At 44.3% G+C, this 13,347-nt stretch overlaps 1 protein-coding gene across 1 annotated transcript in view; it reads left to right on the top strand.

Annotated features, from left to right (window-relative positions):
- Positions 1 to 13,347, top strand: part of LOC110222150 (aldehyde dehydrogenase, dimeric NADP-preferring-like) — a 29,874-nt gene that overhangs the window by 11,446 nt on the left and 5,081 nt on the right. The window contains exons 4-8 of the mRNA XM_021007018.2: positions 42 to 127; positions 3,609 to 3,817; positions 4,956 to 5,073; positions 8,372 to 8,513; positions 12,690 to 12,856. Of these exons, the coding sequence (XP_020862677.1) occupies positions 42 to 127; positions 3,609 to 3,817; positions 4,956 to 5,073; positions 8,372 to 8,513; positions 12,690 to 12,856 (722 nt within the window). The remainder of the gene's footprint in view (positions 1 to 41; positions 128 to 3,608; positions 3,818 to 4,955; positions 5,074 to 8,371; positions 8,514 to 12,689; positions 12,857 to 13,347) is intronic.

Here is a 13,347-nt window from a genome sequence, read left to right as displayed (position 1 = left end):
GGGACACTCTGGGTGAAGGCATGTTTTCTTGTATCCTACAGGCAATGCTGTGGTCCTTAAGCCTTCTGAGTTGAGTGAGCAAACAGCCATCCTCTTGGCCACATTGCTCCCTCAGTACCTGGACAAGGTGAGTCTCAGCTCCAAACCTTCTCTATAGGGGAAAGAATTGGCTCTTGGAAGTCACACGGGCAGAATTGGAAAGGGGGAGGGGGCAAGTAATTCCTGCAGAGCTGAGGGACCCCAGCTGTCTCCTAGGCCCCTCCTAGTTGGTAAGACCTGGAGGGGAGGGACTCTATCTCATCTAAACTTTGTGCCTCCCAAGTCAGTTCGAAACACTTCCTGGGCTTTTGTCTAATTGACAGTCCCCCCACCTGTCACTTGCTATCTCTGTGACCTCAGGCCAACTCTGTAAAGTGAGAGGTTAGTCTAGAATGATGTCTAAGATCTCTTCCAGCCATAACCCTATACTCCAGGCATTTTAGAGAGCAGGAAACTGAGGCCCAGAGAGAGAAAGTGATTTGTCTGAGATCACACAGCTAACCAGCTGCCTCTGATTTCCAGTTCAGTGTCCTTTCGCCCACACCAAACCACATCCTTCCATATTTGCTCTTCGTATTAGTAAAGGAGAGGGCTGATGAGAAGGAAGGGGACTCAGGGCTCACCCTTCTCCTTCATTCTGCCACATCCCCCAACTAGTAGAAGTAATAGTGGCGGCTCTGGGTCTCAGGACCAGTGATTCCTCCCCTCCCCCCCCTCCCCCCAGCCCCAATACAATGGCTCACAACCATTCAATTTTATTCCTTTAGTTTTAACAAAATGCTAGTGTTTCAACAAAGTATTCTATGTATTACAAGAAAGATGAATTTTAAACACAGAACTCCCACCTTCAGTGAGTTTACAGATTAATGGGAGGATAAAACATGAACCCAGGTAGCTATAATATACAATATCAACCCATAAACAAGCATTTACTCATCTTGTATTATGTTCAGGCACTATGCTACGTACAGAGGAAGCTGGTGGGGTGGAGGGTAGAGAGCTGGGTGTGGAGTCAGAACGATTGGGTTCAGATCTGGTCTCAGACACTTACTAACTATGTGAATTTGAGGGATGTCATTTAACCTTTGTCTGCCTCAGTTTCCTTAACTGTAAAATAGGGATAATAATAGCACCCAGGGCTGTAGTGAAAATTAAGTGAGAAGGTTTTTGCAAAGTACTTAGCACAGGGCCTGGCACGTGATAGGCACTTAATAAGTGGTTTTTCCCCCCTTCTTTTTTGAGGTACACAAAGATAAAAATGAAAGTCTCTGACCTCAAAGTGCTTACAGTCTATGGACAGAGAAAATTACATACAAAGCATGCATAAATTAGAAACGAGGTAATTCCAGGGAGGAAACACTAACAGCTGAGGACAGATCAGGGAAGGCTCCTTGGAAGAGGCAGGATTACAAAAGAAGTCTGAACCACAGCGAGTCTGAGCAAGGGAATCAAGGAAGACTACCTGGAGGAGGAGACATTTGAGCTGGGCTCTAGACGGGTAGGATGGAGAAGAATTAATTTTTTTAATTTTGAATAATGTAAATTTTTCTTGAAGTACATGTAAAATCAATTTTTAGCATTCTTTTTTAAAATTTTGAGTCACAAATTCTTTCCCTCCCTCTCCTCTCCCCTCCCTGAGGCAGTAAGCAATTTGACATGGGTTATAGATGTATAGTCATGCAAAACATATTTCCAGTGTTGTGAGAGAACATAGAAGAAAAACCCAATCAACCCCCCCCCCCCACACACACAAAGAAATAAAGTGAAAAATAGCATGCTTCAATCTGTATTCAGACTGCATCAGTCCTTTCTCTGGAGGTGGATAACATTTTTCATCATGGGTCTTTTGGGATTATACTGGATCATTGTACTGCTGAAAATAGCTAAGTCATTCATAATTGATCATTACAATGTTGCTGTTGCTGTGTATGTTGTTCTCCTGGTTCTGCTCACTTCACTTTGCATCAGTTCATACATGTCTTTCCAGGTTTCCCTGAAACCATCCTGCTCATTGTTTCTTATTGCACAATAGTATCCCACATTACATCTATATACCACAACTTGTTCAGCCATTCCCCAACTGATGCACATCCCCCTCAATTTCCAATTCTTTGCCACCACAAAAAGAACTGCTATAAATACCTTTGTACAAACTGGTTCTTTTCCTTTTTTAAAAAAATATTTCTTTGGGATACAGATTTCCTGATGGTATTGCCAGGGTGAAGAGTAGGTTGTACATGAAGGGTATGAACGGTGGGCCCTTCAGGCATAGTTCCAGATTGCTCTCCAGAATGGTTGAATCCTTTCACAACTCCACCAACAATGCACTAGTGTCTCAATTTTTTCCACATGCCCTCCAGTATTTGTCATTTTTCTTTTCTGTCATACTAGCCAATCTGATAGGTATGAGGTGGTACTTTAGAGTTGTTTTAGTTTGCATTTCTCTAATCAATAGTGACTTAGACAATGTTTTCATATGACTGTAGATAGCTTTGATTTCTTCTTCTGAAAACTACCTGTTCATCTTCTTTGACCATTTGTCAACTAGGGAATGATTTGTATTCTTATCAATTCCACTCAATTCTCTATTTGAGAAATGAAGCCTTTATAAGAGAAACTTGCTGTAAAAAAAAATTTCCTCCAGTTTCTGCTTTCTTTCTAATCTTAGCTGCATCTTGGTTTTATGTGTACACGCCCTTTTTAATTTGATTTAACCAAAATCACCCATTTTACATCTCATAATGCTTTCTATCTCTTGTTTGCTCATAAATTCTTCCCTTATGATGGATCAGAATTTAAGAATGAATTGAGGTGGAAGGAGAATTCCAGGGATAGGGAATACTTTGAGTAAACATACAAGGATAAGAAAGATGATGTCATTTGACTGTGGTTATGAAGTGAATTAGCAGGGAATAAAACTAGAAAGCCAGGTGGCACCAGATGGGGAGGGCATCTGTTTGATTATCTGCCTGTGGAAAGGTATCCAGGGTCAATAAACGTTTCTTATATGCCTATTATGTGTCAGGGTACTGTACTAAGTACTGGAGATACAAATAGCAAGAAGAAAGACGGCCCCTTTCCTCAGGGAGCTTACAATCTAATGAGGGAAGACAACACCTAAGGGAAGTTCAAAAGACAGGTCAGACAGGCTGAGGCGGGGCTGGGGAGAGGAAGGCAGCCAGCACTGGGGCAGGATGGAGAAATCCAAAGGAGTCTCACTGAGTGGGAAATGGAAAGATGCTTTGCCTGGGCCCCCTCCTTAAATGGAGGTTTGGGGAGGAGTTCATCACCCTGTCCTCTCATCAGAAGACAGATGATGAAGCATCAGTACCACAGCTGATGAGGTCTTGCATGAAGATGAGGCTCCTGGGGCCATGATGGAGAAGTGGGAAACAAAGCAGGGATAATATTCCAGCCAAGGGATCAGAGGAGCACAGATTTGGAGATGGCAGGGACTTCTGAGGCCATTTGGCTCCTCTGATGCCAAAGCTAGAGCTTTCCCCACTGGACCATCTGAGTCTCAAGACAGACAGTATTTCCTGACTGATCTCAGTATGTTTTCATGGCAGGACCTGTTTCCAGTTATTAATGGTGGTGTTCCTGAGACCACAGAATTGCTGAAGGAGAAATTTGACCACATCCTCTTTACTGGGAGCACAGGAGTGGGCAAGATTATCATGACAGCTGCGGCCAAGCACCTGACCCCAGTGACCCTGGAACTGGGAGGGAAGAGTCCCTGTTACATTGATAAGGACTGTGACCTTGACATTGCCTGCAGGTGAGACTGGATATCAGAGAACCACAGACTACTGGAGACTATGGGAGTTGGAAGAAGCCCAAGGAGCAACTTGAGTCATAGTATCACTGAATGAATGAATGAATGAATGAATGAATGAATGAATGAAAATGCAGGAGATACTGTGTGTCAAGCACTAAGCTTTGTAGTGGGAATACAATAACAAAAGTGAAGACAATCCTTGTGCTCAATGAGCTCATGTTCTAATAGGAAGAGACAACACATAATGGAAGGGTTGACCAGGGAGGAGTATTTAGGTTTGGAAAAACCAATGTTGGTGAGTACAGTCATAGACTGAAGCAACTGTGGAATAGTAGAAAATCTGAGGGGTTTAGAGTCAAGAAGGCCTGGCGTTGCTACTTATTATCTAGGTGACCTTGGGCAAGTCATTTCACCCCCTCTGAACCTCGCTTCCTTCTTTGTGTAATGATGGAGTTGGGCTAGACAACCTCTAAGGTCCCTTCTTGTCCTAAGTCCTAGGAGCCTGTGGCATCCATACATGGCACCACGTGGAACATTTTGTTTTTCATTCAGGTGTACTGCCAAGGCACAGATAAACCTAACTGGCCCATGTAGGTGAGAGAGCAGTGGGCAGCCCTCATAGATTCTGGGTGTATTGACAGACCATTAAACCAACTGTCAAGTTCTACCATCTCTGTTGGGGAAAGTGGTGCATCTAGGGCCATGAGTGTTGAACAGGTGGCCTCCTGAATGCTACTCTTTCTAGCCAGTTGTCTTGATGTGGGGGAGGTGTAGACTGAACATTCCATGTAAATTACCACTTGACTCTTCTCCCATGATCCTCTTGCCTTGTGTTGCAATCCTACCCCATCTGGAAGATGCTACTGGGCCTTCTGTCCCTGCTGCCATCCTCATGAACTGGGGGAGGGTGGGGTACCATGCCCTGCATCCTACAGCTGCTGATCGGGCAAAGTGCCTCTACCCCTTGGAATGGAAACCAAGCAGGATATGGAAGATTATTTTTCAATAACTAGGGCTGTATTGTGTCCTCCAGAAGGCAGAGTTGCTGCTTCTTCCAGCATTTCCAGCAAATAAAAACCACATAGCTTCCCCATTCATTATTCATGCAGGAATTTTCTTGCAATTTTTTTTTTTCTAGACGTATCACCTGGGGAAAGTACTTGAACAGTGGCCAGACTTGTGTGGCTCCAGACTACATCCTCTGTGATTCTGCTCTGCAAGGCCAAGTAGTGGAGAAGATTAAAAAAGCCCTGAAGGTGAGTGGGGGACTGTGAAATCACTTGGGCCTGCCTCACAGACCCTCTGAATGGTGGTAGTAGAGAGAGGCCATGGCTATGGGTTTGTGCTCTCAGAAGGGATAGATGTACTAGCTAGCCCCCACCGATACTTCCTTGGTGCCAGGCACTGTGCTAAGTGTTGGGGAGAGGAAGAAAGGTAAAAAACATCTCTCGCCCTTAAGGAGCTTACATTCTAACAAAGTAGACCATGGAAAGGAAGAAGTACATACATGACACAAAGTGAATGGAACCTTTTTTTAAACATTCTTTTTTAAAAATTTGAGTTCTAAATTCTCTCTCTCTCTCTCTCTCTCTCTCTCTCTCTCTCTCTCTCTCTCTCTCCACCCCTTCCCCTGTCTTTTTAGAACGTAAGCAATAAGGCACCCATTATACATGTGAAGCCATGTAAAACATAATGGAAGCATTTATTAAGCATCTATTGTGTACCAGGCACTTAACAGATATACTTTCATTTGATCCTTACAATAACTCTGGGAGTCAGGTGCTATGATGATCCCTATTTTACAGTTGAGGAAACTGAGGCAGACAGAGGTTAAATGTCTTGCCCAAGGTCATATAACTAGTAGGTGTCTGAGGCTCAAATTGAACTCAGGTCTTCCTGACTCCACACCCAGTACTCTTTCAAACTAGGTGTCTCCAAATAGGAGGTAACTTTAGAGGGGAAAGCATTAATAGCCAGGAAGAGCCTGCAAAAGGTGGTGCAGGAGCTAGGTCTTGAGGGAAGCCAGGAATTCTGACCCCATGAATTGGGGACTTCCTGTCTTTACAACAAAAGGAGTTACATACATCTTCTCCACTGTCCTCCAAAAGAAAAGCCAAGTTTGTTCATTATAATTACACAGGTCTCAATAACCCTGAGAGGTAGGTACTATCATGATCCTCATTTTATAGATAAGGAAACTGAGGCAAACATGGGTAAATGACTTGCCCCAGAGTTGCACAAGTAGTAAGTGTCGGAGGCCAGATTTGAACTCAGGTCCTTCTGACTCCAGACGTGGTGCTCTCTCTATCCACTGTGCCACCTGGCTGCCCCTGTTCTTGCCTTTCGTATTGTCATAATCATTGTGTGTGTTATTTCCTGCTTCTCCTCACCCCTTGCTCTGCATCAGTGCATGTAAGTTTTTGCATGCTTCTCTGAATTCTTCACAGTTGTAATTCCTTATACCAATCAGCAAACATTTATTAAGTGCCTACTGTGTATCAGACACAGGGCTGGGTGCCGCGGCTACAAAGACGATACAATGGTGGAGGGGAAGACACCATCACCTAGAGGGACCCAAGAAAAGCTTCATGCAGAAGGTGGCACATTTAGCCAGCTGCTAATCAATGGGCACCCACTATGTTTCCATGTTTTTTGTTGCCACAAAAAGTACTTCCATGAATATTCTAGCACCTGTGGAATCTTTCCTTGGTGTCTGACCTCCTTAAATTCTATGCCCAGTCATGGGATCTCTGAGTCAAAGACATGGGAATTTTAGTTACTTTCTTTGTTACTTTTAGGTCAGATCAATTCACAGTTTCCACCAGTAGTATCTCCGTGTGCCCATCTTTCCACAACCCCTCCAACATTGACTTTTTTCCATAAAAAAGACATTTAATAGGAATACCTAGAAGCTCTTATATCAATATAGGATGGAGCTTCGACATTTGAAAGAGACTTGTTTTTTTAGCTGACTGCAAGCTCAATATGAATCAGTAGTGGGATGTGGCATTGTTAGTGCTAATGTGACATTAAACATTATTAGAAGAACAAAGCCTAGAATTATGCCACTGTACTTTGACCCTTACCCACACCACAACTGCAATGTTGGTTTTAGTGCTGAGTCCCAGATAAGGTGGGCTTTCCCCAGAAAGGGTGTTGAACTGAAATGAGTCCAGAGGGCAGGGATCAGAATTATGAGTTGACTTAGACCTAGGTGAAGGACCTGGGAATGTGTGTCCTGAAGAGAAGGCAACAAAGGGAAAAGCTAGCTATTTTCCAAGATAATAATGGTTGCTCATATTTATATGATACTTTAAAGTTTGCAAAGCACTTTATGTATATTATCTCACTTGAGCTTCATGACAATCCAGGGAGATGGACATCATCATTATCTTTATTTTACAGGTGGGGAAACAGACTCAGGGAGCATAAGTGACTTGATGAGTAGATAGGGAGGTAAGTAGATGGATAAACAGACAGACAAATAGATGATAGAGAGATGAATGGATAAAAAGATAAATAGAAAGATAGGCAGGTAAATGGATAGATGATTAAAAAGATATGTAGATACATAGAGATGGAAGGATAGACAGACAGATAGATAGATGGATGGATGGATGGTTGGATGGATAGGATAGGATAGGATAGATTGATAGATACATGGATAGCTAGAAGGATAGACAGAAAAATAGATTGATAGATGATAGATGGATAGAAGGATAGATAGATTGATAAATGATTAAATAGTTACATAGATAGAGACATATAGAAGGATAGCTAAATAGATAGATAGATGATGGATGAGTAGAAGGATAGATAGGCAGGCAGATAGATCAATACTTGCAGCCCAAAGAGATAAAGTAACCCATCCAAAGTCACACAATGTAATGAAAGCTGAAAAACAAGACATCAGCCTTGTCTGTTGCACAATAAACATAAAGTAATGGGAAGAATGGATTCTCTTCCTGAAAGGCAGGGAATGCAAGGGAAAGACCACTAGGTTTGGAGTCAAAGATATAGGTTCCTTTTCTGCCTAGGAGTCTTACTACCTATGTGAACTTGGTCACAACTCTAGGCGTCAGTTTCCTCATCTGTAAAGTGAGGGGGTTGGACTGGGTGATAAATAATGTTCCTTTCAGCTCTAAATCCTCAGTTATTCTTAGCAGCTACAGACATTCACTGAAATTGGGTCCACAGCTACACAACTATTCTATGAAGGAATAAATAGATGAATGAACAAATGAATGAATGAAATAAAAGCATTTACTAAGTGCTTACAATGTGCCACATGCACTGGGGTTACAAATAGAAAAAGTCAGAGTCACTTCCTGCTTTCAAGGAACTTACATCCTAGGAATAGGGATGGGGCCTGGACCTGTGATTTCATTGAGTAGAAGGAAATTCCAGGTGAGCGAACACTCTCTATCAATGCAGGTCAGGGCCCCCTCTACAAATCAGCATTTTAAGGAGTGGTTTTTGTATCTGAACTATTGAAAAATGAGTTTCTGTGCATTTGATCATGAACTCTTTTAACACCATGCTTCTTTCCCAAAGGAATTCTATGGAGATGATGCCAAAAGTTCTCATGACTATGGAAGAATGGTCAACAGCCGTCACTTCAAAAGGGTGATGAGCTTAATTGAGGGACAGAAGGTGGCATATGGAGGGAATGGAGATGAGGCCTCTCGCTATATAGGTGGGTTCTCACTGTCCTTCGCTTTCCCTTTACTGTGAAGAGGTAAGTTTGTGTTTTTAATTGCGTAGTATTTAGGCAGGTGCTTAATTAACGTTGGTTGATTGTGTTGAGGGGGGCTGAGATGGGGGCAGCTCTGCCCCCCCCAGTGTGGTCCTTGGCGCTGTTGCCCTCCAGGCCTGGCCTATTTCTACCCCCTGCCCTGTGACTGTGGCTTTGGGCAGGATAGGAGGGAGGGAGCTGAAGGATTAAGCATTTGGTTGAGCCCTTAGAGAATCAGCAGGGTTTTGTTTTTGTTGTTTTGTTTTCCTTTTGTGGTGGAATCTCCATTTTCTTAAGGCCAAGGCAGGTTTTCTGGAAGTGCCAGGACCAGCTGATAGAAAGGATGACTTTGGCACCAATGTTCAGCGCAAATGGGTTAGATATCTCTGCCCCTTTAGATGACCTAGAAATTGGGGTGTGGTGCTACTTAATTGTCTGAGAACAGATCTAAGTATTGCAAAGATGAAAGTCTCTCTCTCTCTCCCTCTCTCTCTGTCTCTCTGTCTCTCTGTCTCTCTGTCTCCCTCTCCCTCTCTCCCTCTCTGTCTCCCTCTCCCTCCCTCCCTCTCTCTCTCTTCCCCCTCTTTCTTTCTCCCTCTCTCTCTCTCCCTCTCTCTCTATCTCTCTGTCTCTCTGTCTCTGTCTCCCTCTCCCTCCCTCCCTCTCTCTCTCCCCCTCTTTGTTTCTCCCTCTCTCTCTCTCCCTCTCTCTCTCTCCCTCCTCTCTCTCTCTCTCTCTCTCTCTCTCTCTGTCTCTGTCTCTGTCTCTTGTCCTGCCATCTATCTTGATGCTTGACCAGTCCAGTCAGTGTTCCCATAACCCAACTCAACATTTCAATTCATCAGGCAGTCAATCATTTATGAACCTACTTTGTGCATCAAGGTGTTATGGACACAAAGCTGTCCTTGGAGCCAGAAGACCTGAATAATGGCTGTGTGGCCCAGGGCAACTCATTTAGCCTCTTATTTTTCAGTGACTTTCTAAGACTAATAACTGAGCAAGTAGAAAAGTTTCTTTCCCTCGGAGGAATTCTCAATACTAATGAAATTGCAGATCTGTTCCCTATTCCTATGCCCATGTGACAAGCACAAAAACAAAACCAAGTTCTGTCTTTGAGAAGCTTACATTCCATGGGGAAATATGTGTGCTTGTTAGTTCTTTCTTATAAGGGAATTTTTTTTTTGAGGCAATCAGGGTTAAGTGACTTGCCCCGGGGTTGCCCCGGGTCACACAGCTAGTAAGTGTCTGAGCTTGAATTTGAACTCAGGTCCTCCAGACTTCAGGGCTAGTACTCTATCCACTGGGTCCCCTAGCTGCCCCAAGGGCATTCTTTTTTTTTTTTTGGGGGGGGAGGCATTTGGGATTAAGTGACTTGCCCAGAGTCACGCAGCTCGTAAGTGTTGTGTGTCTGAATCCAAATTTGAACTCAGGTCCTCCTGATTCCAGGACCTGTGCTCTATCCACTGTGCCATCTAGTTGCCCCTCCCCCCCTCCAAGGGCATTCCTTTTTTTTCATTTTAAATTTTTATTTTTTAAAAATTTTTTTTAAATGTTTTTTTTTACATATGCTTTTGAGTTGAAAATTTTTCTCCCTTTTTCTCCCCCCCACCCTCCCCAAGATCATGCACAATCTGACATAGGCTTTACATTTACATACCCATTAAACGTATTTTCCACATTGGTGAAGTTGTAAGTAAAAATTAAAACCAATAGGAGGAACCATCAGAAAGATGAAACAAAACTCAACAGAAGGTAAAAATAAGTGAGAGCAATTCGACTTCCATAGTTTTTTCTTTGGATGTGGACAGCATTTTCCATCCCAAGGCCTCTGGAGATGTCTTAGGTCCTCGTAATGCTGAGAAGGGTTCAGTTTAACATTCTTAGTCATTGCATAACGTGGCTAGTATTGTGTACAAAGTCCTCTTGGTTCTGCTCACTTCACTCAGCATCAGACCATATAAGTCTTCCCAGGTTTTTCTGAAGTCAGCCTGTTCATCATTTCTTATAGCACAACAGTATTCCATTACATTCATATACCACAACTTGCTCAGCCATTCCCCAATTGATGGGCATCCTCTCAATTTCCAATTCTTTGCCACCACAAAAAGAGCTGCTATGTATATTTTTGTACATGTGGGTCCTTTTCCCATTTGTTTGATCTCTTTGGGATATAGCCAAGGGCATTCTTAATAGCAAATTCTTTCCATCTTAGACTGCTCACATAAGGGGCATTGGTTGGCCCAGGGTGGGGTTTAGAGGGGAAGTGGACAGGAGGAAAAGGAAGGAAGGTTAGGTTACATAAACACATGTGTGTAGGTCCGTCCAGCCTCTTCCAGAAGCAGTGTCTTCCTGTGTCCACACAGCCCCACGGCAGAAATGAGGCAGAAGGTACAAAAACTTGGCTGGGATCTTGAGGCTGATCACACTGAGGGCATGGACGGGGAGGAGTACAGAAGTATCCATTGGGCTTCCACCACAATGCAGAGCTGGCTCCCACCAGGCTCAGTTCCCATCCCTCTTAGATTTCTTCAAGAGGAGGGACCACCTAGGATCCATGATTCTGAATCCAGGGCTTGAAATTTCCAACATACTACTGTGCCTCCCCAACCTCTCATTTTACAGGAGAGGAAACTGAGGCTCAGGGAGAGGAATTATATTCCCTAAGGTCACAGAAGTGGCAGACTTCAGAGCCAGGCCAACCCACTTCCTCTGACTCCAAGTACTTCATCCTTCTACTTTTGCACCCCATACCACATCCCCCTTTTCCTACCCTGGCTGCACCCTTAGTATTCTCCTGTGTGCCCCCACTGTAGGACCCTTAACCTGTGCTGCCTGGGCTTTGCACTTGATTTCTTTAATTAATTCAGGACAGATGGGGGGTGGGGTGGGGCGGTGGAGTTATTTTCCCCAGAGTTTGTTTCTCTTTCTGTGGGTAGAAGCTTGGGAACAGGTGACTCAGCGCTCATAATACTCAACTCAGGCCACAAGAAATCCATGGACCTATGTCTTTTATTTCAAACCCCCACCCCTTTTTTGTTTGTTTTTAATGTTGTCCGCATTGGCTTGAGGTCTCCAGAGCATCCCCTGTGGGCTCACCCAGTCTGACTTCCTTGATGCTGTTGCTGGCAGGGAGATGGAAAAAGATGAAGGGGCCCCCAAGGCACAGTTGGAGATCTGCCTTGTTGTCACGGTCATCTCAGAATCCAACAGACAGATGTTGGGGAATGCTGGCAGGCTGTTTGGGACAGCATCTGGGATTGTTCACAGCCCCCTCTGTGACATCAGTTTAGAGAGTGCCTGGGACAGCCTACCCTCCTGGTCTTTTTACACCTTCCTCCTTCCTTGTACCATTCGATTCAGAGACACTCACCTCCATATATTCCCTACTCATGATACCCCACTCCCCAACTCTGGGCATTTTCCCTGGCGGCCTCCTGTGCCTGGAATGCTCTTCCTCCTCTTCTCTACCTCTGGGATTCCTTCAAGTCTCAGCTAGAATCCCACCTTCTACAAGAACACTTTCCTAGTCTTCCTTCATCCTTAGTACCGCCCCTCTGAGATTCCCCTTCCCTCCATTTACTCTGTCTAGATCTTGTTTCCATAAAGTAAAAATATAATGCAATAAAAATTTATTAAGCACCTACTCTGTGCCAGGCCCTGTGCTAACAGGACACAAAAGGAGATGAAAGAGAGTCCTTGCCCTCAAGGGTCTTACAATCTAATGAAACATAATTGTTTTCATATGTCTCCTCCACTGGATTGTGAGCTCCTGGAGGGTGTGGCTTGATGGGTTTTTTTCCCTTTCTTTGTACCCCTATCCCTAAGTTTAGTGCCTAGCACATAGGTGATGCCTAATAATAGCTAGTTGATTGACTGACTGAACCATTAGGAAGTTAAGTGACTTGCCCAGGGTCACCAAGCCAGCAGCATGCGGCAGAGGGACGAGTCTTTCTGATTCCAAGGTCAATTCTCTACCCACTCGGCCACACTCGCCAATGTATTATTGGTTATTGGTTGAGAAAGTGCTTTGAAAGGCTAGCTGGCTGGGTGTGTCTGGGTGGGCTGTGCAGGAGTGAAGAATGGGGGAACCCCAGGGTTTCTTACTCCAGTACCTGCTTTGTTTCTCGGTCTTTGTAGCCCCCACCATTCTCACTGACGTTGACCCAAGGTCTCAGGTGATGCAGGAAGAAATCTTTGGGCCTGTTCTCCCCATCATCTGTGTGAAGAGCCTGGACGAAGCCATCCAGTTCATCAATGAGCGGCCCAAGCCCTTGGCTCTCTATGTGTTTTCTAACAATGACCAGGTAACAAATACTAGGGACCCTCCCCTGACTCTCTATGCTCACCTCCCCCACAATATACTCACTCAGGCTGCCAAGGCTCCCTTTCCTCAAACTGAAGTCAAATGCTCTACCCCAGAGCACCTGGGACCTGAATGGCATCCAGAACATTGAGTGCCATTCTAGCTTTGTGTGGCATTGAAGGCAGAGCTGTGTAATAAAGGCAATACTGGGTTCTTACAAGCCTGGGGCAGCTAGGTGGTGCAGCGGATGGAGCATGAGGCCTGGAGGCAGGAAGACTCATCTTCCTGAGTTCAAATCTGACCTCAGACCCTTACTGGCTGTGTGACCTGGGGCAAGCCACTTCATACTGTTTCTCGTTTCTTCATCTGTCAAATGAGCTAGAGAAGGAAATGGCAAACCACTCTAGTATGTTCTTCGAGAAAACCCCAAATGGGGTCCTGCAGAGTTAGACACGACTCAATGACAATCAGGTAATAGATATGAAAGTGCTC

Source organism: Phascolarctos cinereus, unplaced genomic scaffold (genome assembly GCF_003287225.1).
Source record: "Phascolarctos cinereus isolate Bilbo 61053 unplaced genomic scaffold, phaCin_HiC Scaffold_5;HRSCAF=322, whole genome shotgun sequence".
Taxonomy (NCBI): Eukaryota; Metazoa; Chordata; class Mammalia; order Diprotodontia; family Phascolarctidae; genus Phascolarctos; species Phascolarctos cinereus.
Note: the sequence above shows the minus strand (reverse complement) of the source record. Positions and strands in the feature narration are given on the sequence as shown.